Source organism: Salvelinus alpinus, chromosome 16 (assembly GCF_045679555.1).
Source record: "Salvelinus alpinus chromosome 16, SLU_Salpinus.1, whole genome shotgun sequence".
Classification (NCBI taxonomy): Eukaryota; Metazoa; Chordata; class Actinopteri; order Salmoniformes; family Salmonidae; genus Salvelinus; species Salvelinus alpinus.
In genome coordinates, this window is record NC_092101.1 from 55763182 (window position 1) to 55790895 (window position 27714).

Sequence of the window (27714 nt, forward strand, 5' to 3'; positions counted from 1 at the left end):
TATTGGATGACTTTACTCACATAAAAACTGTGGATGGAAACGTGGTTTATGTGACAATCTGGAGTGGCCTACATAGGAATGAAATAATCATGGAAGCTTCTTTTATTAGAACGACTGCTTTTTACCATTATACCAGGAAGCTGTGTCGGTATGCACATCAGTCGGTGTGATGCAAATAACATGGCTAACATCCTGGTTTTAATGTCTATGGTTGGCTGAGGTATTGTGCCTTCTCTGCCACACTATGTCCACCAGGAGGTGCTGTCTGCTTTCAGAAACATAAATAAAACATGTGATACCGGAAGTGTCTAGTCGACATGTGCAGTTTCAAAACAACACCAGCACATTATTTTAGACCTTTTCCATAAGTCGCTTCTGTCATCAAAATTGATTGCATTTCACCACTGATTCAATATTGTGAAAAGGTTTTGTAGCTAATTTCCTAGAACTGTAGATATAATGCGTTGTTTTGGTCTCACTCACTTCCCAGTTACAAGGTTAGTGGCAAAGTTAGCTGGCTAACGGTAGCTAGCTAGTTCGCTACATAGCTAGGCTACTAGCTAACGTTAGGAAACCATTATCATGTCAACCATAAAGTATTGTATGTTAGGTAACAATATAGTTACACGTTTATTCCCAAAAAGGACATATTCGTGGTGTGTACAGTTGAGGCATCAGCAGCTTTACTGCGCAGAGAACTGGCTTAAGGTACCAACAAGTTATAAATGCCATAAGAGATCACATCATGTCAATCAATCATCATATCAGCATATCTCACAATATGGGCTTCAACGTCACAGAACTACAACAGTGTCATGGCAGACATCTATCCCTTTACAACACAGAGGCTTTTCACTGTCAACATACCAGCAGACAATTAGGGATGAGGATGATACCCCAGGACATGAAAGCCTGGGCAGGGAGGAGGACGGTTATATAGATGACAGTGAGATAGATGAGCTGTTTCAGCACCAGGTCCCTATGGTCGGAGAGGGAGACCACCGCGTCTTCATTGTCCATCCTGATGTGAAATGGGGAAGCAGGAAGCAGTACCTGACCACAGGTGAGTGGAAACTCCGGAGCTGGCCTTTAAACCCATGCCAGGCAGTTATGTCATTAGGGTGGGTTTCATTTGTGGAATGTTCCAACAGGAATCTGTTCCAAAAAACTTTGTAAAGTACAAGGTTGCCAACAAACAACGCATACAAAGTGGCATGATCAATTGAACTAGCTGACGAATAGGCATCAACTCACCACGTAGCTTATTCTTAATGTTTGTCCATCGGCTACCAGAGTAAGGACAGATATTTTCCAGAATAAACGCAGCGAGTGAAAAACTTAATGAAATAGCCCACTCCCTACCTGGTATCTTATTCTGCCGCTATACAACTTTGTATACGTTGTTTGTTGACAACCTTGTTATTTACGAAGTTTTTGGAACAGATTCCTGTTGGAACGTTCCACAAATTATACCCACCCATGTCATAGTTCCAAATGACACCCTGTTCCCCAGTGGCCTCCTATGGACCTTAGTCAAACATAGAACACTATACAGGGAGTAGGATGCCATTTGGGACGAAGCAGTTCTCTCATGTGTCTCTTTCACAGCTAATCTGATGATGGCGGAGGCAGTGGGTTTGGTCAACACTCTACAGAACTGGAGTGTCATCGACAAGATCATCCTCTCCACCAAGACACCAGAGAAGAAGATGATCTTTGGCAAAGGCAACTTCCAGACACTCACAGGTCTGCAGGTCTCCCCCCGCCTGTTTTAACCCCATAACTTACCCTGCCTTCACCCTCGCCCTAACCCTGTTTAATGAAGTCTGTTCTTTCTCCCTGACACAATTTGACAGGCAATGTTTGGTGATATGTAATGGGAGTCACTATTTAGCATTACTGTATTGAGTCCAGAATCCAGAATTGTGTTGTTGTTTTTTTCTCAGCGAGAATCAGAAGAACTCCAGGAGTAAGTGCTGTGTTTGTCAACGTGGAGCGTCTGTCCCCTGCCTCAGAGGTGAGAGTGGGAGACGAGAGCTTTACCCGTCTCTATTGTCCCATAGACCTGTCACAATGTGGCATATGGCTGCATAGACTTGACTCTGATAGTATATTTTCCTTTCAGAAAGAGTTTGAGGAGGCGTGGGGGGTGAAGGTGTTTGACAGATACTCTGTGGTTCTCCATATCTTCCGCTGTAATGCCAGAACCAAGGAGGCCAAACTACAGGTCTCCCTGGCTGAGATTCCACTGCTCAGGTAGCGTCCTGGTATTTTACCTATGTATCACCCAAGTATTCATACTAATGTAATACAATGTAGAAAGGTAGAGGCAAAGCGAGAGGGATAATTGAGCCCAAAATCTGTTTTATCCAGCAGGTGGTGTTTTCGCACACCAATCAAGGAGATTTTGTATGGATGTCAATGAATTTCGAATTTGGTTAACAGATATTGGAATGGCTTATTTGCTACGTGAGGCTTATTTGATCGAATAGAAGTTTCGTAATGATTAGGTTGTTACGAGTGTACTGATATAAGTAGGACACGTAACATCCTGGTAGGGCTGTCCCCAACACCAAAAATCTTGGTTGACCGAAAGTCGTCTATTCTTTCGACCAATCGATTGCTCAACATTTTTAAACATGTATTTTACCATATATAGACACAGCCAATGTGTTTTAATACGATCAACTATGTTCATTGAGCTTGTCTGATGCTTTAAGCTTACGTTTTGATGCCTCGAGGGCGCCAGAGTTCTAGATACCCAGAAGAAAAAAACCTTAACCTGACCCAACTATTCTCCTGCTCCCGCTGGCTCTCTCAGATTCTGCCGTTACTCTCTTGAAGTTGACGGTAATAGTCTACACGAGGAGTCGGCAACCTTTCTCATGTGGAATGACAATTTATCTTACCATTTCTACTGATCTGTGTGCCAGTTATGGTTTTCCTATGCACATTTTTGTGAAACAGTTTAATTTATAAAACTCTTTGTATCTTAAAACAAACCTAAAAAGTAACTTGTATTTTTTTATTCACCTTTATTTAACCAGGTAGGCCAGTTGAGAACAAGTTCTCATTTACAACTGCGACCTGGCCAAGATAAAGCAAAGCAGTTCGACACAAACAACAACACAGAGTTACACATGGAATAAACAAACATACAGTCAATAATACAATAGAAAAGTCTATATACAGTGAGTGCAAAGGAGGTAAGGCAATAAATAGGCCATAGTGGCGAAATAATTACATTTTAGCAATTAAACACTGGAGTGATAGATGTGCAGAAGATGAATGTGCAAGTAGAGATACTGGGGTGCAAAGGAGCAAAATAAATCAAATAAATAACAGTATGGGGATGAGGGTAGTATTTAGAGATGGGCTATGTACAGGTGCAGTGATCTGTGAGCTGCTCTGACAGCTGGTGCTTAAAGTTAGTGAGGGAGATATGAGTCTCCAGCTTCAGTGATTTTTGCAGTTCCTTCCAGAGAACTGGAAGGAAAGGCGGCCAAAGGAGGAATTGGCTTTGGGGATGACCAGTGAGATATACCTGCTGGAGCACGTGCTACGGGTGGGTGCTGCTATGGTGACCAGTGAGCTGAGATAAGGCGGGGCTTTACCTAGCAGAGATGTATAGATGACCTGGAGGCAGTGGGTTTGGCGACGAATATGTAGCGAGGGCCAGCCAACGAGAGCATACAGGTCGCAGTGGTGGGTAGTATATGGGGCTTTGGTGACAAAACGGATGGCACTGTGATAGACTACATATCTGCAACGAACTTGAAACATTGTATCAACTATGAAGTTGAGTCCAGGTGAAGCTTGCCCTAGCGAACTTGCAACATTGTATAAAATCTTCTGGGCCCTTAGTTTCCCCCGCCATTGTGCTCAGGACAGACTATTTGCGCAAGGGATAAGAAGCAGTGCTTGACTTGGGCAGGAGCAGAGTACCGGCACCTCACATTTCTACTGCTCCTGTTCCTCTTATAGAATTTTAGCTCAAAAGTATTGTGGAGCTCCTGCAACTAAATATAAACAGTAGCAGCACTCAAAATGTGTACCGGAACTTATTTCAGTCCAAGTCAAGCACTGATAAGAAGCCTATTGTGGATCGCAGCATGCCATGTTCCCCTTTCACGCTGAGTGGTTATCGAAGAGGAGAGAGATTTTTCATATACATTGAGGAACTACTGTAATTCTCAGTGCTTGATTTCCCAATGGAGAATCGTTGATACAATGTTTCAAGGCCGGACTCAACTTAATAGTTGATACAATGTTTCAAGGCCGGACTCAACTTAATAGTTGATACAATGTTTCAAGGCCGGACTCAACTTAATAGTTGATACAATGTTTCAAGGCCGGACTCAACTTAATAGTTGTTACAATGTTTCAAGGCCGGACTCAACTTAATAGTTGATACAATGTTTCAAGGCCGGACTCAACTTAATAATTGATACAATGTTTCAAGTTTGTTGCAGACTGGCCATGTGTAGCCACTGTGATTTATAGGATAGTTATTTTTATCAGGATATTTTCTACCTGCAGGCTGCAATGTTTTTATTTGTTGGCTTTATGTAGACTATTTTTCCATAGTTGGCAATGGCAATATGTAGTCTATCACAGTGCCATCCGTTTTGTCACCAAAACCCCATATACTACCCACCACTGCTACCTGTATGAACTCATTGGCTGGCCCTCGCTTCATATTCGTCGCCAAACCCACTGGCTCCAGGTCATCTATAAGCGTTAAGCCAATCAGAAATACTATCAGTTCCCCAGATGGGCACATTGATATGCCTACATTTGCGTGCAGGCCAGGTAGCCTATTGGCCTGCTTCTATACGTGTGCGTCCTTACTCAACATTGAGAGGGGCGCTTCAAACAAAAGACAATGACTAAATTGACAGAACGCGTAAACGGAATTCAATAAACCAAAGAGCACTCTGAAAACAAATGTGTCCACTCCAACAATGAGAACAGGAAGACAGGAATAATAATAATGAATGCATTAAAATAAATGACCGTAACCAAAGTAACAAACATTGTAGATTATAAATTATAAGAATTAACGGTAAATGTACTACTGGTGATATATGTAATGGGGAATTGATATACACTAAGAATCAAACACAGGGAGGGTTTGGCCGGTAGGGATATCCTTGTCTCATCGCGCTCCAGCGACTCCTGTGGCGGGCTGGGCGCAGTGCGCGCTAACCGAGGGGGGCGGGTGCACGGTGTTTCCTCCGACACATTGGTGCGGCTGGCTTCCGGGTTGGAGGCGCGCTGTGTTAAGAAGCAGTGTGGCTTGGTTGGGTTGTGCTTCGGAGGACGCATGGCTTTCGACCTTCGTCTCTCCCGAGCCCGTACGGGAGTTGTAGCGATGAGACAAGATAGTAATTACTAGCGATTTGATACCACGGAAATTTGGGAGCAAAGGGGGTCAAATAAAATAAAAATAAAAAAAATAATCAAACACAAACAATTCACACAATGAAGTTATGAAACAATGAATGTGCACAAATTGGCTGGAGAGAGAAGTGCATCTGGGCGCATTGCCAGTCCCACGTCTACATTAGACAGTATTTATGGTGATACGGCCTCAGCAGAAGTCAGGGCATTCACACTCTTTTCACAGAGCTGTTGTCAATGTGCATTCAGAAAATATTCAGACCCCTTGACATTTTCCACATTTTCTTACGTTACAGCCTTATTCTCAAATTACTTTAAAAAAAAATGTTCCTCATCAATCTACAAACAATACCCCATAATGACAAATCGAAAACAGGTTTTTAGAAATGTTTGTGAAAAAACAGAAATACCTTATTTACAGAAATATTCAGACCCTTTGCTATGAGACTCTAAATTGAGCTCAGGTCCATCCTGTTTCCATTGATCATCCTTGAGATGTTTCTACAACTTGATTGGCGTTTGGAACCACCAAGGCTCTTCCTAGAGCTGGCCGCCCGGCCAAACTGAGCAATCGGGGGAGAATGGCCTTAGTCAGGGAGGTGACCAGGAACCCAATGGTCACTCTGACAGAGCTCCAGAGTTCCTCTGTGGAGATGGAGGAACCTTCCAGAAGGACAACCATCTCTGCAGTATCAGGCCTTTATGGTAGAGTAGCCAGAGGGAAGCCACTACTCAGTAAAAGGCACATGACAGCCCGCTTGGAGTTTGACAAAAGGCACCTAAAGACTTTCAGACCATGAGAAACAAGATTCTCTGGTCTGATGAAACCAAGATTGAACTCTTTGGCCTGAATGCCAAGTGTCACGTCTGGAGGAAACCTGGCACCATCACTACGGTGAAGCATGGTGGTGGCAGCATCATGCTGTGGGGATGTTTTTCAGCGGCAGGGACTGGGAGACTAGTCCGGATCGAGGGAAAGATGAATGGAGCAAATTACAGCGAGATCCTTGATGAAAACCTGCTCTAGAGCGCTCAGGATCTCAGACTGGGTCGAAGGTTCACCTTCCAACAGGTCAACGACCCCAAGCACACAGCCAAGACAACACAGGAGTGGCTTCGCGACAAGTCTCTGAATGTCCTTAAGTGGCCCAGCCAGATCCCGGACTTGAACCCGATTTAACATCTCTGGAGAGAACTGAAAATAGCTGTGCAGCAACGCTCTCCATCCAACAGAGCTTGAGAGAATCTGCAGAGAAGAATGGGAGAAACTCCCCAAATACAGGTGTGCCAAGCTTGTAGCATCATATCTAAGAAGACTCAAGGCTGTAATCACTGCCAAAGGTGCTTCAACAAAGTACTGAGTAAAGGGTCTGAATACTTATGTAAATGTGATATTTCAGTTTACATTTTTCTATACATTTGCAAAAGATTCTAAAAAACGTTTTTTGCTTGTCATTCTGGGGTATTGTGATGTCATTATGGGGTATTGTGATGTCATTATGAGGTATTGTGATGTCATTATGGGTTATTGTGTGTAGCTTGATGAGGGGGAAAAAATAAAGAATCCATTCTATTCTACCAGAAAAGGCTTCTATGTCCTGCTCAATGAGCCTTTGTATTGGCTGTGAGATAGAGTCCAAATCGGGTTCCCATTTTGATCTTTCTATAAACGGTATCGGTGTTGACTCAATTCTAATAAGGCTGTAACGTAACAAAATGTGGAAAAAGTCAAAGGGTCTGAATAGACTATATATTTGTTACTACTCGACTAAAACAATCTCAGTCGACCAACAGCCTAACGACCAAACAATCGACCAGTCGATTAATTGGAGTCAGCCCTACATCCTTGCAACTTTGAGAAAAAACACTTTATATCGGAGTGGTCGTCGATAGTTACAACAGCCACAAAGACATAAACCCCACCCATTTCTACAATTTATCTTCTTAAAATGTGATTTTTAACCTAACCACACTGCTAACCTTATGCTTAACCTCAACCACACATGCTAACCTTATGCCTAACCCTAACCTCAACCACACGAGAACAAAGCTCACCACAGCAACCCCTAGCTCTAATCTTGATACTAATCTAAACCAGTCAGGGCAACATGGCTCACTCCAGTACCCCCGTCTGGGTCTGGCTCGGAAGATTTTCCCCCCATACAGAGGTATTCTAGTCACTTATACAATTGTCAGATCAACTGGCAGAGAGACAGCAGGCACTTATCAGGCAGACAAATTAAATGATCAAACGATACTGTATGGCGCTGACTGGGGTGCATGAGCGTAATTTCAGGGTGGAATCTCGTGATCTGGTCCATTGGACTGCCGATACTGCAGATCAGATGATCAGAGTCATGGCTTAAACAGTTCAACTAGAGGTTGGGAGAACGGGAGAACCCGCCCAGTCTAATATTCTGAATTAGTCTCTGAGTCAGAGAGGGGTTTAGTCTCTGACATTTACATTAGGAGAGTCAGAGAGGGGTTTAGTCTCTGACATTTACATTAGGAGAGTCAGAGAGGGGTTTGCTTGAGAGGGGACTCACTTCTATTGCTACACCTTCAGCGATGGACAGGGAGGCTCTGAGAAGGGACCTGCATTCATAGCACAGACGTATGAAAATGTTGGATCATTCTGATTATACTACAGATTCAACACCGATACCGTTTATAGAAAGATCAAAATGGGAACCCGATTTGGACTCTATCTCACAGCCAATACAAAGGCTCATTGAGCAGGACATAGAAGCCTTTTCTGGTATCTCAGATAGAACAGTGGATAAGGACAATCTGACTGAGAAAGAACGGATAACGTTAAAGAATTTAAGGAAAAAGCAGGACATAGTGATTAAACCAGCGGATAAGGGTTCAAAAATAGTTATTTTGGATAAAACACAATATCTAATAGAGGCAAACAGACAATTTAACTATGTCCAGCACTATATATTACTACCGCATTCCTTACTGCTTGAAACTCAGAGGAAGATTAGAGAAATTATAAAAGATCTACAGAAAGATAAATATATTTCATCGAAACAAACGCATGGTCCTGACAGGCCTACAGCGAGAAAGTTCTACCTACTGTTTAAAATACATAAGGACCAGGTTCATGGACGTTCCCTCCCAGATCCCCCCTGGCCGTCCCATTGGTTAAAATACATAAGGACCAGGTTCATGGACGGTTCCCTCCCAGATCCCCCCTGGCCGTCCCATTGGTTAAAATACATAAGGACCAGGTTCATGGACGGTTCCCTCCCAGATCCCCCCTGGCCGTCCCATTGGTTAAAATACATGAGGACCAGGTTCATGGACGGTTCCCTCCCAGATCCCCCCTGGCCGTCCCATTGGTTAAAATACATAAGGACCAGGTTCATGGACGTTCCCTTCCAGATCCCCCCTGGCCGTCCCATTGGTTAAAATACATAAGGACCAGGTTCATGGACGTTCCCTTCCAGATCCCCCCTGGCCGTCCCATTGGTTAAAATACATGAGGACCAGGTTCATGGACGGTTCCCTCCCAGATACCCCCTGGCCGTCCCATTGGTTAAAATACATGAGGACCAGGTTCATGGACGGTTCCCTCCCAGATACCCCCTGGCCGTCCCATTGGTTAAAATACATAAGGACCAGGTTCATGGACTGTTCCCTCCCAGATACCCCCTGGCCCATTGTTTCAGATTGTGGGAGTGAATCATGTAATGTGGCAGACTATATTGACTCCTTTCTCAACCCCTTATCTCAGGAGCATCCCATCTATGTAAAGGATACTATGAATGTGTCAATAAGGAGCATCCCATCTATGTAAAGGATACTATGAATGTGTTACTAAGGAGCATCCCATCTATGTAAAGGATACTATGAATGTGTCAATAAGAAGCATCCCATCTATGTAAAGGATATGATGAATGTGTCAATAAGAAGCATCCCATCTATGTAAAGGATACTATGAATGTGTCAATAAGAAGCATCCCATCTATGTAAAGGATATGATGAATGTGTCAATAAGAAGCATCCCATCTATGTAAAGGATATGATGAATGTGTCAATAAGAAGCAGCCCAGCTACAGGGGACTGTCCTTTATTCAGCTTTCTGGGACCACCTCACCTATTGGTAAAAATGGTATCTTGGTTTTAACTAGAGCGTCATAAAATGAGTGGGCTAATTGTCTATGTGCCCGTGCACTCTGTACTCCTTGTGGGCAACAGCTTATTTTCCCCTTGCCTAACCTCAACCCTAACCTTATGCCTGACCTTAAATTAAGACCAAAAAGCAAATGTTAATGAATGTGAATTTGGACTTTGTAGCTGTGGTAACTAGTGAAAACCGTTGTGCCTGTTCACACGCGGAGCATGGTTTTGCCTGATCTTGCCTCCTCCCGACTTCCTTCCAAGACATTTATTTTCATTGTTAAAGCGGCCGTTAGAGTATCTGGTCAGTATAATGGATAATCTGTGGTAAAGTGGATTTTTCCAGTATGTGATCCACAGCACCAACTAGTGTAATTTTAATGCACCTCCATTGAATCTGTTCTGAACAATGAAATACCATTGAACATGATGTTTTCCAACATGTACAGATCCCGGTTGAGAAATGAGGTGGCCAACTTGGACCAGCAGGGGGGCGGCTCCAGGTACATTATGGGGTCAGGTAAGCCTACAGTAATATGGTTCAGGTAAGCCTACAGTAATATGGGGTCAGGTAAGCCTACAGTAATATGAGTTCAGGTAAGCCTACAGTAATATGGTTCAGGTAAGCCTACAGTAATATGGTTCAGGTAAGCCTACAGTAATATGGGGTCAGGTAAGCCTACAGTAATATGGTTCAGGTAAGCCTACAGTAATATGGGGTCAGGTAAGCCTACAGTAATATGGGTTCAGGTAAGCCTACAGTAATATGGGTTCAGGTAAGCCTACAGTAATATGGATTCAGGTAAGACTACAGTAATATGGGTTCAGGTAAGCCTACAGTAATATGGGGTCAGGTAAGCCTACAGTAATATGGGGTCAGGTAAGCCTACAGTAATATGGGTTCAGGTAAGCCTACAGTAATATGGGTTCAGGTAAGCCTACAGTAATATGGGTTCTACAGTAATATGGGTTCAGGTAAGCCTACAGTAATATGGGTTCAGGTAAGCCTACAGTAATATGGGTTCAGGTAAGCCTACAGTAATATGGGGTCAGGTAAGCCTACAGTAATATGGGGTCAGGTAAGCCTACAGTAATATGGGGTCAGGTAAGCCTACAGTAATATGGGGTCAGGTAAGCCTACAGTAATATGAGTTCAGGTAAGCCTACAGTAATATGAGTTCAGATAAGCCTACAGTAATATGGGGTCAGGTAAGCCTACAGTAATATGGGGTCAGGTAAGCCTACAGTAATATGGGTTCAGGTAAGCCTACAGTAATATGAGTTCAGGTAAGCCTACAGTAATATGGGTTCAGGTAAGCCTACAGTAATATGGGGTCAGGTAAGCCTACAGTAATATGAGTTCAGGTAAGCCTACAGTAATATGGTTCAGGTAAGCCTACAGTAATATGGGGTCAGGTAAGCCTACAGTAATATGGGGTCAGGTAAGCCTACAGTAATATGGGGTCAGGTAAGCCTACAGTAATATGAGTTCAGGTAAGCCTACAGTAATATGGTTCAGGTAAGCCTACAGTAATATGGGGTCAGGTAAGCCTACAGTAATATGGGGTCAGGTAAGCCTACAGTAATATGGGGTCAGGTAAGCCTACAGTAATATGAGTTTAGGTAAGCCTACAGTAATATGGGGTCAGGTAAGCCTACAGTAATATGGGGTCAGGTAAGCCTACAGTAATATGGTTCAGGTAAGCCTACAGTAATATGGGGTCAGGTAAGCCTACAGTAATATGGTTCAGGTAAGCCTACAGTAATATGGGTTCAGGTAAGCCTACAGTAATATGAGTTCAGGTAAGCCTACAGTAATATGGTTCAGGTAAGCCTACAGTAATATGGTTCAGGTAAGCCTACAGTAATATGAGTTCAGGTAAGCCTACAGTAATATGGTTCAGGTAAGCCTACAGTAATATGGGGTCAGGTAAGCCTACAGTAATATGGGGTCAGGTAAGCCTACAGTAATATGGTTCAGGTAAGCCTACAGTAATATGGGGTCAGGTAAGCCTACAGTAATATGAGTTCAGGTAAGCCTACAGTAATATGAGTTCAGATAAGCCTACAGTAATATGGGGTCAGGTAAGCCTACAGTAATATGGGGTCAGGTAAGCCTACAGTAATATGGGTTCAGGTAAGCCTACAGTAATATGAGTTCAGGTAAGCCTACAGTAATATGGGTTCAGGTAAGCCTACAGTAATATGGGGTCAGGTAAGCCTACAGTAATATGAGTTCAGGTAAGCCTACAGTAATATGAGTTCAGGTAAGCCTACAGTAATATGGGGTCAGGTAAGCCTACAGTAATATGGGTTCAGGTAAGCCTACAGTAATATGGGGTCAGGTAAGCCTACAGTAATATGAGTTTAGGTAAGCCTACAGTAATATGGGGTCAGGTAAGCCTACAGTAATATGGGGTCAGGTAAGCCTACAGTAATATGGTTCAGGTAAGCCTACAGTAATATGGGGTCAGGTAAGCCTACAGTAATATGGTTCAGGTAAGCCTACAGTAATATGGGTTCAGGTAAGCCTACAGTAATATGAGTTCAGGTAAGCCTACAGTAATATGGTTCAGGTAAGCCTACAGTAATATGGGGTCAGGTAAGCCTACAGTAATATGGTTCAGGTAAGCCTACAGTAATATGGGGTCAGGTAAGCCTACAGTAATATGGGGTCAGGTAAGCCTACAGTAATATGAGTTCAGCTAAGCCTACAGTAATATGAGTTCAGGTAAGCCTACAGTAATATGGGGTCAGGTAAGCCTACAGTAATATGAGTTCAGGTAAGCCTACAGTAATATGGGTTCAGGTAAGCCTACAGTAATATGAGTTCAGGTAAGCCTACAGTAATATGGGTTCAGGTAAGCCTACAGTAATATGGGGTCAGGTAAGCCTACAGTAATATGGGGTCAGGTAAGCCTACAGTAATATGAGTTCAGGTAAGCCTACAGTAATATGAGTTCAGGTAAGCCTACAGTAATATGGGGTCAGGTAAGCCTACAGTAATATGGGGTCAGGTAAGCCTACAGTAATATGGGGTCAGGTAAGCCTACAGTAATATGAGTTCAGGTAAGCCTACAGTAATATGGGGTCAGGTAAGCCTACAGTAATATGGGGTCAGGTAAGCCTACAGTAATATGGGGTCAGGTAAGCCTACAGTAATATGGGGTCAGGTAAGCCTACAGTAATATGGTTCAGGTAAGCCTACAGTAATATGGGTTCAGGTAAGCCTACAGTAATATGAGTTCAGGTAAGCCTACAGTAATATGGTTCAGGTAAGCCTACAGTAATATGGTTCAGGTAAGCCTACAGTAATATGAGTTCAGGTAAGCCTACAGTAATATGGGTTCAGGTAAGCCTACAGTAATATGGGGTCAGGTAAGCCTACAGTAATATGGGGTCAGGTAAGCCTACAGTAATATGGTTCAGGTAAGCCTACAGTAATATGGGGTCAGGTAAGCCTACAGTAATATGAGTTCAGGTAAGCCTACAGTAATATGAGTTCAGATAAGCCTACAGTAATATGGGGTCAGGTAAGCCTACAGTAATATGGGGTCAGGTAAGCCTACAGTAATATGGGTTCAGGTAAGCCTACAGTAATATGAGTTCAGGTAAGCCTACAGTAATATGGGTTCAGGTAAGCCTACAGTAATATGGGGTCAGGTAAGCCTACAGTAATATGAGTTCAGGTAAGCCTACAGTAATATGGTTCAGGTAAGCCTACAGTAATATGGGGTCAGGTAAGCCTACAGTAATATGGGTTCAGGTAAGCCTACAGTAATATGGGGTCAGGTAAGCCTACAGTAATATGAGTTTAGGTAAGCCTACAGTAATATGGGGTCAGGTAAGCCTACAGTAATATGGGGTCAGGTAAGCCTACAGTAATATGGTTCAGGTAAGCCTACAGTAATATGGGGTCAGGTAAGCCTACAGTAATATGGTTCAGGTAAGCCTACAGTAATATGGGTTCAGGTAAGCCTACAGTAATATGAGTTCAGGTAAGCCTACAGTAATATGGTTCAGGTAAGCCTACAGTAATATGAGTTCAGGTAAGCCTACAGTAATATGGTTCAGGTAAGTCTACAGTAATATGGGGTCAGGTAAGCCTACAGTAATATGGGGTCAGGTAAGCCTACAGTAATATGAGTTCAGGTAAGCCTACAGTAATATGAGTTCAGGTAAGCCTACAGTAATATGGGGTCAGGTAAGCCTACAGTAATATGGGTTCAGGTAAGCCTACAGTAATATGGGGTCAGGTAAGCCTACAGTAATATGGGGTCAGGTAAGCCTACAGTAATATGAGTTCAGGTAAGCCTACAGTAATATGAGTTCAGGTAAGCCTACAGTAATATGAGTTCAGATAAGCCTACAGTAATATGGGGTCAGGTAAGCCTACAGTAATATGGGGTCAGGTAAGCCTACAGTAATATGGGTTCAGGTAAGCCTACAGTAATATGAGTTCAGGTAAGCCTACAGTAATATGGGTTCAGGTAAGCCTACAGTAATATGGGGTCAGGTAAGCCTACAGTAATATGAGTTCAGGTAAGCCTACAGTAATATGGTTCAGGTAAGCCTACAGTAATATGGGGTCAGGTAAGCCTACAGTAATATGGGGTCAGGTAAGCCTACAGTAATATGGGGTCAGGTAAGCCTACAGTAATATGAGTTCAGGTAAGCCTACAGTAATATGGTTCAGGTAAGCCTACAGTAATATGGGGTCAGGTAAGCCTACAGTAATATGGGTTCAGGTAAGCCTACAGTAATATGGGGTCAGGTAAGCCTACAGTAATATGGGTTCAGGTAAGCCTACAGTAATATGGGGTCAGGTAAGCCTACAGTAATATGGGGTCAGGTAAGCCTACAGTAATATGGTTCAGGTAAGCCTACAGTAATATGGGGTCAGGTAAGCCTACAGTAATATGGGTTCAGGTAAGCCTACAGTAATATGAGTTCAGGTAAGCCTACAGTAATATGGTTCAGGTAAGCCTACAGTAATATGGTTCAGGTAAGCCTACAGTAATATGAGTTCAGGTAAGCCTACAGTAATATGAGTTCAGGTAAGCCTACAGTAATATGGGGTCAGGTAAGCCTACAGTAATATGGGGTCAGGTAAGCCTACAGTAATATGGTTCAGGTAAGCCTACAGTAATATGGGGTCAGGTAAGCCTACAGTAATATGAGTTCAGGTAAGCCTACAGTAATATGAGTTCAGATAAGCCTACAGTAATATGGGGTCAGGTAAGCCTACAGTAATATGGGGTCAGGTAAGCCTACAGTAATATGGGTTCAGGTAAGCCTACAGTAATATGAGTTCAGGTAAGCCTACAGTAATATGGGTTCAGGTAAGCCTACAGTAATATGGGGTCAGGTAAGCCTACAGTAATATGAGTTCAGGTAAGCCTACAGTAATATGGTTCAGGTAAGCCTACAGTAATATGGGGTCAGGTAAGCCTACAGTAATATGGGTTCAGGTAAGCCTACAGTAATATGGGGTCAGGTAAGCCTACAGTAATATGAGTTTAGGTAAGCCTACAGTAATATGGGGTCAGGTAAGCCTACAGTAATATGGGGTCAGGTAAGCCTACAGTAATAGGTCAGGTAAGCCTACAGTAATATGGGGTCAGGTAAGCCTACAGTAATATGGGGTCAGGTAAGCCTACAGTAATATGAGTTCAGGTAAGCCTACAGTAATATGGTTCAGGTAAGCCTACAGTAATATGGTCAGGTAAGCCTACAGTAATATGGTCAGGTAAGTCTACAGTAATATGGGGTCAGGTAAGCCTACAGTAATATGGGGTCAGGTAAGCCTACAGTAATATGGGGTCAGGTAAGCCTACAGTAATATGGGGTCAGGTAAGCCTACAGTAATATGGGGTCAGGTAAGCCTACAGTAATATGGGGTCAGGTAAGCCTACAGTAATATGGGGTCAGGTAAGCCTACAGTAATATGGGGTCAGGTAAGCCTACAGTAATATGGGGTCAGGTAAGCCTACAGTAATATGGGGTCAGGTAAGCCTACAGTAATATGAGTTCAGGTAAACCTACAGTAATATGGGTTCAGGTAAGCCTACAGTAATATGGGGTCAGGTAAGCCTACAGTAATATGGGGTCAGGTAAGCCTACAGTAATATGGGGTCAGGTAAGCCTACAGTAATATGGGGTCAGGTAAGCCTACAGTAATATGAGTTCAGGTAAGCCTACAGTAATATGGGGTCAGGTAAGCCTACAGTAATATGGGGTCAGGTAAGCCTACAGTAATGAACCTTTGGATGTCTCTGCTTCCTCACCTCACTTACTGTACTGGAAGTGGGTCTGGAGCACCTGTTCAATGTCATTTGTCTAGGTGACCAACCCCTCCCTCCTTGTTGTCAAGGTGACTAACCCCTCCCTCCTTGTTGTCTTGGTGACTAACCCCTCCCTCCTTGTTGTCTAGGTGACTAACCCCCCCCCCTCCCTGTTGTCTAGGTGACCAACCCCTCCCTCCTTGTTGTCTAGGTGACCAACCCCTCCCTCCTTGTTGTCTAGGTGACCAACCCCTCCCTCCTTGTTGTCTAGGTGACTAACCCCTCCTTCCTTGTTGTCTAGGTGACTAACCCCTCCCTCCTTGTTGTCTAGGTGACTAACCCCTCCCTCCTTGTTGTCTAGGTGACTAACCCCTCCCTCCCTGTTGTCTAGGTGACTAACCCCTCCCTCCCTGTCTCTAGGTGACTAACCCCTCCCTCCCTGTTGTCTAGGTGACTAACCCCTCCCTCCCTGTTGTCTAGGTGACTAACCCCTCTCTGTCTCTAGGTGACTAATCCCTCCCTCCCTGTCTCTAGGTGACTAACCCCTCCCTCCCTGTTGTCTAGGTGACTAACCCCTCCCTCCCTGTTGTCTAGGTGACTAACCCCTCCCTGTCTCTAGGTGACTAATCCCTCCTTCCCTGTCTCTTGGTGACTAACCCCTCCCTCCCTGTTGTCTAGGTGACTAACCCCTCCCTGTCTCTAGGTGACTAACCTTTCCCTCCCTGTCTCTAGGTGGCCAACCCCTCCCTCCCTGTCTCTAGGTGGCCAACCCCTCCCTCCCTGTCTCTAGGTGGCCAACCCCTCCCTCCCTGTCTCTAGGTGACTAACCACTCCCTGTCTCTAGGTGGCCAACCCCTCCCTGTCTCTAGGTGACTAACCACTCCCTGTCTCTAGGTGACTAACCAATCCCTGTCTCTAGGTGACTAACCTTTCCCTCCCTGTCTCTAGGTGGCCAACCCCTCCCTCCCTGTCTCTAGGTGGCCAACCCCTCCCTCCCTGTCTCTAGGTGACTAACCACTCCCTGTCTCTAGGTGGCCAACCCCTCCCTCCCTGTCTCTAGGTGGCCAACCCCTCCCTCCCTGTCTCTAGGTGACTAACCACTCCCTGTCTCTAGGTGAGACGCTGATGGAGGTACAGCAGAGAGTGTTGCAGGAGAGACAGCTAAAGATCTGCTCTGCTCTGGAACATCTGAGGAGGAAGAGACACCTGCTCCGCTCCCAACGCAAACACAGAGACTTCCCCATCATCTCTGTTATGGGCTATACCAACTGTGGTGAGAGACGGGGTGATGGGCTATACCAACTGTGGTGAGAGACGGGGTTATGGGCTATACCAACTGTGGTGAGAGACGGGGTGATGGGCTATACCAACTGTGGTGAGAGACAGGGTTATGGGCTTTACCAACTGTGGTGAGAGACGGGGTTATGGGCTATACCAACTGTGGTGAGAGACGGGGTGATGGGCTATACCAACTGTGGTGAGAGACGGGGTTATGGGCTATACCAACTGTGGTGAGAGACGGGGTGATGGGCTATACCAACTGTGGTGAGAGACGGGGTTATGGGCTTTACCAACTGTGGTGAGAGACGGGGTTATGGGCTATACCAACTGTGGTGAGAGACGGGGTTATGGGCTATACCAACTGTGGTGAGAGATGGGGTGATGGGCTATACCAACTGTGGTGAGAGACAGGGGTTTGTGGGCTATACCAATTGTGGTGAGAGACAGGGGGTTATGGGCTATACCAACTGTGATGAGAGACGGGGTTATGGGCTATACCAACTGTGGTGAGAGATGGGGTGATGGGCTATACCAACTGTGGTGAGAGACAGGGGTTTGTGGGCTATACCAACTGTGGTGAGAGATGGGGTGATGGGCTATACCAACTGTGGTGAGAGACTGGGGTTTGTGGGCTATACCAACTGTGGTGAGAGACGGGGTGATGGGCTATACCAACTGTGGTGAGAGACAGGGGATTATGGGCACAGGAGGTTGGTGGCACCTTCATTAGGGAGAACAGGCTTGTGGTAATGGCTGGAGCGGAATCAATGGAATGGTATCAAATACATCAACCATTTATTATGGATCCCCATTAGTTCCTGCCAAGGCAGCAGCTACTCTTCCTGGGGTTTATTATGGATCCCCATTAGTTCCTGTCAAGGCAGCAGCTACTCTTCCTGGGTTTATTAAGGATCCCCATTAGTTCCTGTCAAGGCAGCAGCTACTCTTCCTGGGGTTTATTATAGATCCCCATTAGTTCCTGCCAAGGCAGCAGCTACTCTTCCTGGGGTTTATTATGGATCCCCATTAGTTCCTGTCAAGGCAGCAGCTACTCTTCCTGGGGTTTATTATGGATCCCCATTAGTTCCTGTCAAGGCAGCAGCTACTCTTCCTGGGGTTTATTATGGATCCCCATTAGTTCCTGCCAAGGCAGCAGCTACTCTTCCTGGGGTTTATTATGGATCCCCATTAGTTCCTGTCAAGGCAGCAGCTACTCTTCCTGGGGTTTATTATGGATCCCCATTAGTTCCTGTCAAGGCAGCAGCTACTCTTCCTGGGTTTATTAAGGATCCCCATTAGTTCCTGTCAAGGCAGCAGCTACTCTTCCTGGGGTTTATTATGGATCCCCATTAGTTCCTGCCAAGGCAGCAGCTACTCTTCCTGGGGTTTATTATGGATCCCCATTAGTTCCTGCCAAGGCAGCAGCTACTCTTCCTGGGGTTTATTATGGCTCCCCATTAGTTCCTGCCAAGGCAGCAGCTACTCTTCCTGGGGTTTATTATGGCTCCCCATTAGTTCCTGCCAAGGCAGCAGCTACTCTTCCTGGGGTTTATTATGGCTCCCCATTAGTTCCTGCCAAGGCAGCAGCTACTCTTCCTGGGGTTTATTAAGGATCCCCATTAGTTCCTGCCAAGGCAGCAGCTACTCTTCCTGGGGTTTATTATGGATCCTCATTAGTTCCTGCCAAGGCAGCAGCTACTCTTCCTGGGGTTTATTATGGATCCCCATTAGTTCCTGCCAAGGCAGCAGCTACTCTTCCTGGGGTTTATTATGGATCCCCATTAGTTCCTGCCAAGGCAGCAGCTACTCTTCCTGGTGTTTATTATGGATCCCCATTAGTTCCTGTCAAGGCAGCAGCTACTCTTCCTGGGGTTTATTATGGATCCCCATTAGTTCCTGTCAAGGTAGCAGCTACTCTTCCTGGCGTCCAGCAACATTAAATTATATATAAAATGTTTTAAACATTACAATACATTTCACAACAGATTTCACAATACATTAAGTGTGTTACCTCAGACCACTACTACCACATATCTACAATACATTAAGTGTGTTACCTCAGACCACTACTACCACATATCTACAATACATTAAGTGTGTTACCTCAGACCTCTACTACCACATATCTACAATACATTAAGTGTGTTACCTCAGACCTCTACTACCACATATCTACAATACATTAAGTGTGTTACCTCAGACCACTACTACCACATATCTACAATACATTAAGTGTGTTACCTCAGACCACTACTCTACTACCACATATCTACAGTCGTGGCCAAAAGTTTTCAGAATGACAAATATTAATTTCCACAAAGTTTGCTGCTTCAGTGTCTTTAGATATTTTTGTCAGATGTTACTATGGAATACTGAAGTATAATTACAAGCATTTCATAAGTGTCAAAGGCTTTTATTGACAATTTCATGAAGTTGATGCAAAGAGTCAATATTTGCAGTGTTGACCCTTCTTTTTCAAGACCTCTGCAATCCACCCTGGCATGCTGTCAATTAACTTCTGGGCCACATCCTGACTGGTGGCAGCCCATTCTTGCATAATCAATGCTTGGAGTTTGTCAGAATTTGTGGGGTTTTGTTTGTCCACCTGCCTCTTGAGGATTGACCACAAGTTCTCAATGAGATTAAGGTCTGGGGAGTTTCCTGGCCATGGACCCAAAATATCGATGTTTTGTTCCCCGAGCCACTTAGTTATCACTTTTGCCTTATGGCAAGGTGCTCCATCATGCTGGAAAAGGCATTGTTCATCACCAAACTGTTCCTGGATGGTTGGGAGAAGTTGCTCTCGGAGGATGTGTTGGTACCATTCTTTATTCATGGCTGTGTTCTTAGGCAAATTGTGAGTGAGCCCACTCCCTTGGCTGAGAAGCAACCCCACACATGAAGGGTCTCATGATGCTTTACTGTTGGCATGAAACAGGACTGATGGTAGCGCTCACCTTTTCTTCCCCGGACAAACTTTTTTCCGGATTCCCCAAACAATCGGAAAGGGGATTCATCAGAGAAGCCTTCTTCACAATAATTGAACCGCTCTCCTTGAAGTTCTTGATGATCCGATAAATGGTTGATTTAGGTGCAATCTTACTGGCAGCAATATCCGTGCCTGTGAAGCCCTTTTTGTGCAAAGCAATGATGACGGCACGTGTTTCCTTGCAGGTAACCATGGTTGACAGAGGAAGAACAATGATTCCAAGCACCACCCTCCTTTTGAGGCTTCCAGTCTGTTATTCGAACTCAATCAGCATGACAGAGGGATTGCCAGCCTTGTCCTCATCAACACTCACACCTGTGTTAACGAGAGAATCACTGACATGATGTCAGCTGGTCCTTTTGTGGCAGGGCTGAAATGCAGTGGAAATGTTTTTGGGGGATTCAGTTCATTTGCATGGCAAAGAGGGACTTTGCAATTAATTGCAATTCATCTGATCACTCTTCCTAACATTCTGGAGTATATGCAAACTAAGGCAGCAGACTTTGTGAAAATGTATATTTGTGTCATTCTCAAAACTTTTGGCCACGACTGTATGCATCTGTGCCTATGTTTGTGTTGCTTCACAGTCCATGCTGTTCCATAAGGTGTATTTTTACCTGGTATTTAAATCTGATTCTACTGCTGCATCAGTTACCTGATGTGGAATAGAGTTCCATGATGTCATGGCTCTATGCAGTACTGTGCTCCTCCCATAGTCTGTTTCCATGGTTTCCAGGTGTTTGATGCCATTCCATTTGCTCCGTTCCGGACATTATTATGAGCCGTTTTCTATTTTGCGTGTTTTACCCACCTGTTGTTGCTAAATGTGATCAGCATTTACCCACTTATTTACTGACTATTACACCTCCAGAAGCACTTATTTAATATCTAATTAAAATATTGTCTCTTCTGCCTGTTCATTGCTGTTAAACTCCGTCCTCTCCACCAGGTAAGACAACTCTGATCAAGGCGTTGACGGGTGACGCTGAACTGCAGCCTAGAGATCAGCTGTTTGCCACGCTGGACGTCACGGTGCACGCCGGGACGCTGCCTAGTCACATGACTGTGCTTTATGTGGATACCATCGGTTTCCTGTCCCAGCTTCCCCACCAGCTCATAGACTCCTTCTCCGCTACGCTGGAGGACGTCATTCACTCTGTATGTTACAACACTTTTTCATTTCAAAATGTTTCCAATTCATCCCAAAGGTGTTCGATTAGCGTTACATTGTCCCTTCATTGGAACTAAGGGGCCTAGCCCGAACCATGAAAAACATCCCCAGACCATTATTCCTCCTCCACTATGGGGCAGGTAGTGTTCTCCTGGCATCCGCCAAACCCAGATTCATTAACCGAACTGCCAGGTGGTGAAGTGATTCATTACTCCAGAGGACGTGTTTCCACTGCTCCAGAGTCCAATGGCGGCGAGCTTTACACCACTCCAGCCGACGCTTCGTATAGCACATGGTGATCTTAGGGTTGTGTGCGGCTGCTCGGCCATGGAAACCCATTTCATGAAGCTCCAGACAGAACAGTTCTTGTGCTGACGTTGCTTCCAGGGACAGTTTGGAACCCGGTAGTGAGTGTTGCAACCGAGGACAGACAATTCGGAAGTCCTGTTCTGTGAGCTTGTGTGGTCTACCACTTTGCGGCTGAGCCGTTGTTGCTCCTGTCCGTTTCCACTTCACAATAACAGCACTTACAGTTGACCGAGGCAGCTCTAGCAGGGCAGAAATTTGAGGAACTGACTTGTTGGAAAGGTGGCATCCTGTGACGATGCCACATTAAACGTCACTGAGCTTTTCAGTTAGGCCGTTCTACTGCCAATGTTTGTCTATGGAGATCGCATGGCTGTGTGCTCGATTTTACACACCAGTCAGCAACAGGTGTGCCTGAAATAGCTGAATCCACTAATTTGAAGGGGTGTCCACATACTGCTGTATAGATAGTGTTCTTTCTCCTCGTTCTGTCCCCAGGACCTGATAGTCCATGTGAGAGACATCAGCCACCCAGAGACTGTGAACCAGAAGGAGAATGTGTTGAATGTCCTGAGGAACCTTCAGATCCCAGACAGACTGATGAGCTCCATCGTAGAAGTCCACAATAAGATAGATCTGGTGGACAGGTGAGGAGAATAACATTCACACACAGTCTTGTACAGCTAACCTTGTGGGGACACACAATTCAGTCCCATTCAAAATCCTATTTCCCCTGAACATAAACCGTATCCTAACCCGTACCCTAATCCGAACCTTAACCTAAAACTACACTAGCTCCTAACCCTAAACCCAACCCTAGCTCCTAACCCTAAACCCAACCCTAGCTCCTAACCCTAAACCCAACCCTAGCTCCTAACCCTAAAATGAACCCTAGCTCCTAACCCTAAAACTACACTAGCTCCTAACCCTAAAACTAACCCTAGCTCCTAACCCTAAACCCAACCCTAGCTCCTAACCCTAAACCCAACCCTAGCTCCTAACCCTAAACCCAACCCTAGCTCCTAACCCTAAAATGAACCCTAGCTCCTAAACCTAAAACCCAACCCTAGCTCCTAACCCTAAACCCAACCCTAGCTCCTAACCCTAAAATTAACCCTAGCTCCTAAACCTAAAACCCAACCCTAGCTCCTAACCCTGAACTTAATTCTAATTCTAATCTTAACCCTAAACCCCCTAGATATAGCATTTGAACTTGTGGGGACCAACAAAATGTCCCCAGTTGGTCAAATGTTTGTTCGTTTACTATTCTTGTGGGGACTTTTGGTCCACAAGTAGTTTTAAACACACACACGTACACACGTACACACACACACAGTTAGAACAGCACACTCAAACACTTCGGTGAGATGCAAATTAGTCTGTTGAGGGGAGGAACTAAAGTCTGTTGAGGGGAGGAACTAAAGACTGTTGAGGGGAGGAACTAAAGTCTGTTGAGGGGAGGAACTAAAGTCTGTTGAGGGGAGGAACTAAAGTCTGTTGAGGGGAGGAACTAAAGTCTGTTGAGGGGAGGAACTAAAGTCTGTTGAGGGGAGGAACTAAAGTCTGTTGAGGGGAGGAACTAAAGTCTGTTGAGGGGAGGAACTAAAGTCTGTTGAGGGGAGGAACTAAAGTCTGTTGAGGGGATGGAACTAAAGTCTGTTGAGGGGAGGAACTAAAGTCTGTTGAGGGGAGGAACTAAAGTCTGTGAGATGTATATGTGACTATGGTGTTTATCCATATATAAGTTCTTATTATTCATTACATGGATATGTTGTCATCCTCAGCTATGAGCCCTCTGAGCCCAACAGCTTGCCTATCTCTGCTCTGAGAGAACAGGGTCTGGAGGAGCTGAAGATAGTAGTAGAAGAAGCTATAGTGAGATCTACAGGGAAACAGGTCCTGACTCTCCCTGTGGACCTCAGCAGCTCCCAGTTAAGGTAAGGTTAACTTAACATTGGCAGACCCCTAGCGTCAAGAGGTTAAAGGTAATGGAATCGAGCCACATGCTGTGTGTGACTGCTACAGTAATGACAGGAATATAGTAGCAGTCACTTTGAACAGCCTCATTCATATGGCGTTCTGCTTCTGCTTCTGCATGTTCTTCTGCTTCTGCTTCTTCTTCAGTATATACAGTAAGTACGGTGCATTCAGAAAGTATTCAGACCCCTTGACTTTTTCCACGTTGTTACGTTACAGCCTTATTCTAAAAATAAAATAAAAACATTTTTTTTGCTACACTCACTACCCCATAATGATAAAGTGAAAACAGGTTTTTAGATTTTTTTTTGCAAATGTATTCAAAATGTAAAACAGAAATACCTTATTTACATAAGTATACATAAGTCGAATGAATTGTCTGTAGAGCTCTGAGAGGCACAGATCGGGGGAAGGGTACCAAAACATTTCTGCAGCATTGAAGGTCCCCTCCATCATTCTTAAATGGAAGAAGTTTGGAACCAACAAGACTCTTCCTACAAGAATCGGGGGAGAAGGGAGGTGACAAAGAACCGAATGGTCACTCTGACAGAGCTCCAGAGTTCCTCTGTGGAGGTCTGAGAACCTTCCAGAAGGACAACCATCTCTGCAGCACTCCACCAATCAGGCCTTTATGGTAGAGTGGCCAGACAGAAGCCGCTCCTCAGTGAAAGGCACATGACAGCCCGCTTGGAGTTTGCCAAAAGGCACCTAAAGACCATGAGAAACAAGATTCTCTGGTCCGATGGAACCAAGATTGAACTCTTTGGCCTGGATGCCAAGTGTCACGTCTGGAGGAAACCTGGCACCAACCCCGATCTAACATCTCTGGAGAGAACAGAAAATAGCTGTGCAGCGATGCTCCCCATCCAACCTGACAGAGCTTGAGAGAATCTGCAGAGAAGAATGGGAGAAACTCCCCAAATACAGATGTGCCAAGCTTGTAGCGTCATACCCAAGAAGACTCCATTCTGTAATTGCTGCCAAAGGTGCTTCAACAAAGTACTGAGTAAAGGGTCTGAATACTTATGTAAATGTAATATTTAAGTTTATATAATTTTATTACATTTGCAAAAAATTCTAATAACCAGTTTTTGCTTTGTCATTATGGGGTATTGTGTGTCATTGGATGAGGGGGGGGAAACTATTTAATTAATTTGAGAATAAAGCTGTAACGTAACAAAATGTGGAAAATGTCAAGGGGTCTGAGTACTTTACAAATGCACTGTATGACTGGTTTCACATTTGTCTCCAGCTATTGTGAGATCAAATATATCTAAAACAAGTGTCATTTATATTTACAATCCCCTTCTCCAAACGCATTACTCATTTACCTAGCTCTTATCAATAACTCTTATGAAGTTGTAAATTATAGTGCAATGAGAATGGTGTCTCATTTACCTAGCTCTTATCAATCAATCAATCAAATGTATTTATGAAGCCCTTTTTACATCAGCCGTTGTCACAAAGTGCTGTACAGAAACCCAGCCTAAAACCCCAAACAGCAAGCAATGCAGATGTAGAAGCACGGTGGCTAGGAAAAGAAGAAACCTAGAGAGGAACCAGGCTCTGAGGGGTGGCCAGTCCTCTTCTGGCTGTGCCGGGTGGAGATAACAGTACATGGCCATCAATAGCTCTTATCAAGTTGTAAATAACGGTGCATGGAGAATGGTGTCTCATTTAACACGGTGTATCTGTAGACACACCTCCATTAATACAGTGTATCTGTAGACACACCTCCATTAATACAGTGGATCTGTAGACACACCTCCATTAATACAGTGGATCTGTAGACACACCTCCATAAAAATAAAAATACACACCTCCATAAAAAAAAAAAAATTTAATTCACCTTTATTTAACCAGGTAGGCAAATTGAGAACACGTTCTCATTTACAATTGCGACCTGGCCAAGATAAAGCAAAGCAGTTCGACACATACAACACAGAGTTACACATGGAATAAAACAAACATACAGTCAATAATACAGTGAAAAATAAGTCTATATACAATGTGAGCAAGTGAGGTGAGATAAAGGAGGTGAAGGCAAACAAAATATATAAAATATATATATAAATAAATAAAAATATAAAAAAGGCAGTGGATAATACAGTGGATCTGTAGACACACCTTCATTAATACAGTGGATCTGTAGACACACCTTCATTAATACAGTGGATCTGTAGACACACCTTCATTAATACAGTGGATCTGTAGACACACCTCCATTAATACAGTGGATCTGTAGACACACCTTCATTAATACAGTGGATCTGTAGACACACCTTCATTAATACAGTGGATCTGTAGACACACCTTCATTAATACAGTGGATCTGTAGACACACCTTCATTAATACAGTGGATCTGTAGACACACCTCCATTAATACAGTGGATCTGTAGACACACCTTCATTAATACAGTGGATCTGTAGACACACCTTCATTAATACAGTGGATCTGTAGACACACCTTCATTAATACAGTGGATCTGTAGACACACCTTCATTAATACAGTGGATCTGTAGACACACCTTCATTTATTTGATCTCCACCCCCAAATGAATAGCGGTTGAATAGTTGGTGAGTAGTGGGTGAATAGCAGGTCAATAAAAGGTGAATAACAGGTGAATAGCAGGTGAATAGCATGCTATTCTCTTTAGTTCAACTTCAGAATACGCATAGAGAGAAAAGTGCATATAAAGGAAATTACGTTCCATTTACGCTTAACTCAGGTCGGAATGAGGGCCTTTTAGAATAGATTTTAAAATGATATTATTCATGTTTAAGGCTAGGCTTGGTTTATCCCCATTCTATATCTCTAACCATTCATCTCCCTATGAGCCAGGACACAGCCTGAGATGCTCTGGCAGGCCACTGTTGACCATCCATCTCCCTACGAGCCAGGACACAGCCTGAGATGCTTTGGCAGGCCACTGTTGACCATCCATCTCCCTAAGAGCCAGGACACAGCCTAATGTTGACCATTCATCTCCCTACGAGCCAGGACACAGCCTAATGTTGACCATTCATCTCCCTACGAGCCAGGACTCAGCCTGAGATGCTCTGGCAGGCCACTGTTGACTATTCCAAAGTCTAGGTTGAAAACTAAAGGCCAGACATTTTCCATAAGGACCCCTAGACTGCCAGAGCAGATTAGGTTTCCAGATTCAGTGCCTCTTTTTAAATCCCTGCTGAAGACACACCTTTATAAATAATATTTTAATGTCTGATTTTAATTAGCTATCTGTTTCATTCTCCTTCCTCCTGTCTGTTTCTTTATTAGTACTTTTATTTTATGATGTGAATCACTTTGTTATTTGTATCGAAAAGCGCTATATAAATCAAGTTATTATTATGAACTTCTTCTTCGTGTGTTTCTAGCTGGCTGTACAAGGAGGCAACAGTTCAGGAAGTGGACGTTAACCCTGATGAAGGTTCTGCTGTCGTCAAGGTGATCATCAGTGCTGCTGCGTACGGACGCTACAGGAAGACGTTCCAACTTAGTTAGAAACACGACAGGTCTACACCAATGATGTGTCTAAACCCTGGATGATTGACAGGAGGCTTTTTGAAGCCACCGGGCAGCCATAGAAATGCATTTATTCATGTCTACATTCGTTTTTGACACATTTATTATATTACAGACACCTTAATGCATCAAATGTTTGACATACAAATAAAAACATTTTCCTTAATAAAGTCTTTATTTTTTGAGTACTAATGTTACTGTCCCCACTACAACAACAAAAATCCTTGTATAATGGCTACGGTGTCTCAAAATGGACAAACAGTACTACAGTATAGCCAATTATTTTCTTGTTTTTTCAAGCAAAGGTCTTTTAAGTGAGTATGGAGCACACTCGTTCGGTTCAGCGAGGCGAGTTCGGCCGGACTGGAGCCTTTACCCATAATCACTGTTCCCGAGAGTTCCTGTTATAACTTTACCCATAATCACTGTTACCGAGAGTTCCTGTTAAAACATCCTTTTATAGGGAACACACAACAAATACTGTCAGCTGTTTCATCAGAAAACCAAACCACTCTTATGAATGATACAATGCATTTCATGTATTTAAATGTAAATATGTAAACAGGAAAGTGACAAAGTATAACCGTATATTGATTAATTATTAACTGTCTATCATGTTTCACATCTCACCTGATCTGGATCTGGTT

General features: G+C 44.0%; 1 protein-coding gene across 2 annotated transcripts; it reads left to right on the forward strand.

The window, feature by feature from the left end:
• Positions 1-310: 310 nt before the first annotated feature.
• gtpbp6 (GTP binding protein 6 (putative)) lies at positions 311-27237 on the forward strand. Of its 2 annotated transcripts, XM_071346631.1 has the most exons (10): positions 311-1063; positions 1609-1746; positions 1947-2017; positions 2126-2256; positions 9981-10051; positions 16930-17088; positions 21035-21243; positions 22061-22209; positions 23347-23499; positions 26920-27237. In XM_071346631.1, exons 1-10 carry the CDS (start codon positions 583-585, stop codon positions 27044-27046), a joined length of 1689 nt encoding a protein of 562 aa, XP_071202732.1. In that variant the 5' UTR covers positions 311-582; the 3' UTR covers positions 27047-27237. The 2 variants fall into 2 exon arrangements, with proteins under 2 accessions (XP_071202732.1, XP_071202733.1); XM_071346632.1 differs by lacking the exons at positions 1947-2017; positions 2126-2256; positions 9981-10051 and having other exon boundaries at positions 437-1063.
• Positions 27238-27714: the final 477 nt, after the last annotated feature.

Excerpts from the sequence above, each read along its gene's own strand:
- gtpbp6 (XM_071346631.1), top strand. The coding sequence starts at position 583 with ATGTCAACCATAAAGTATTGTATGTTAGGTAACAATATAGTTACACGT. Across the intron at positions 21,244-22,060 it reads TGGAGGACGTCATTCACTCT|GACCTGATAGTCCATGTGAG; the intron begins GTATGTTACAAC and ends TTCTGTCCCCAG. Across the intron at positions 22,210-23,346 it reads AAGATAGATCTGGTGGACAG|CTATGAGCCCTCTGAGCCCA; the intron begins GTGAGGAGAATA and ends TGTCATCCTCAG.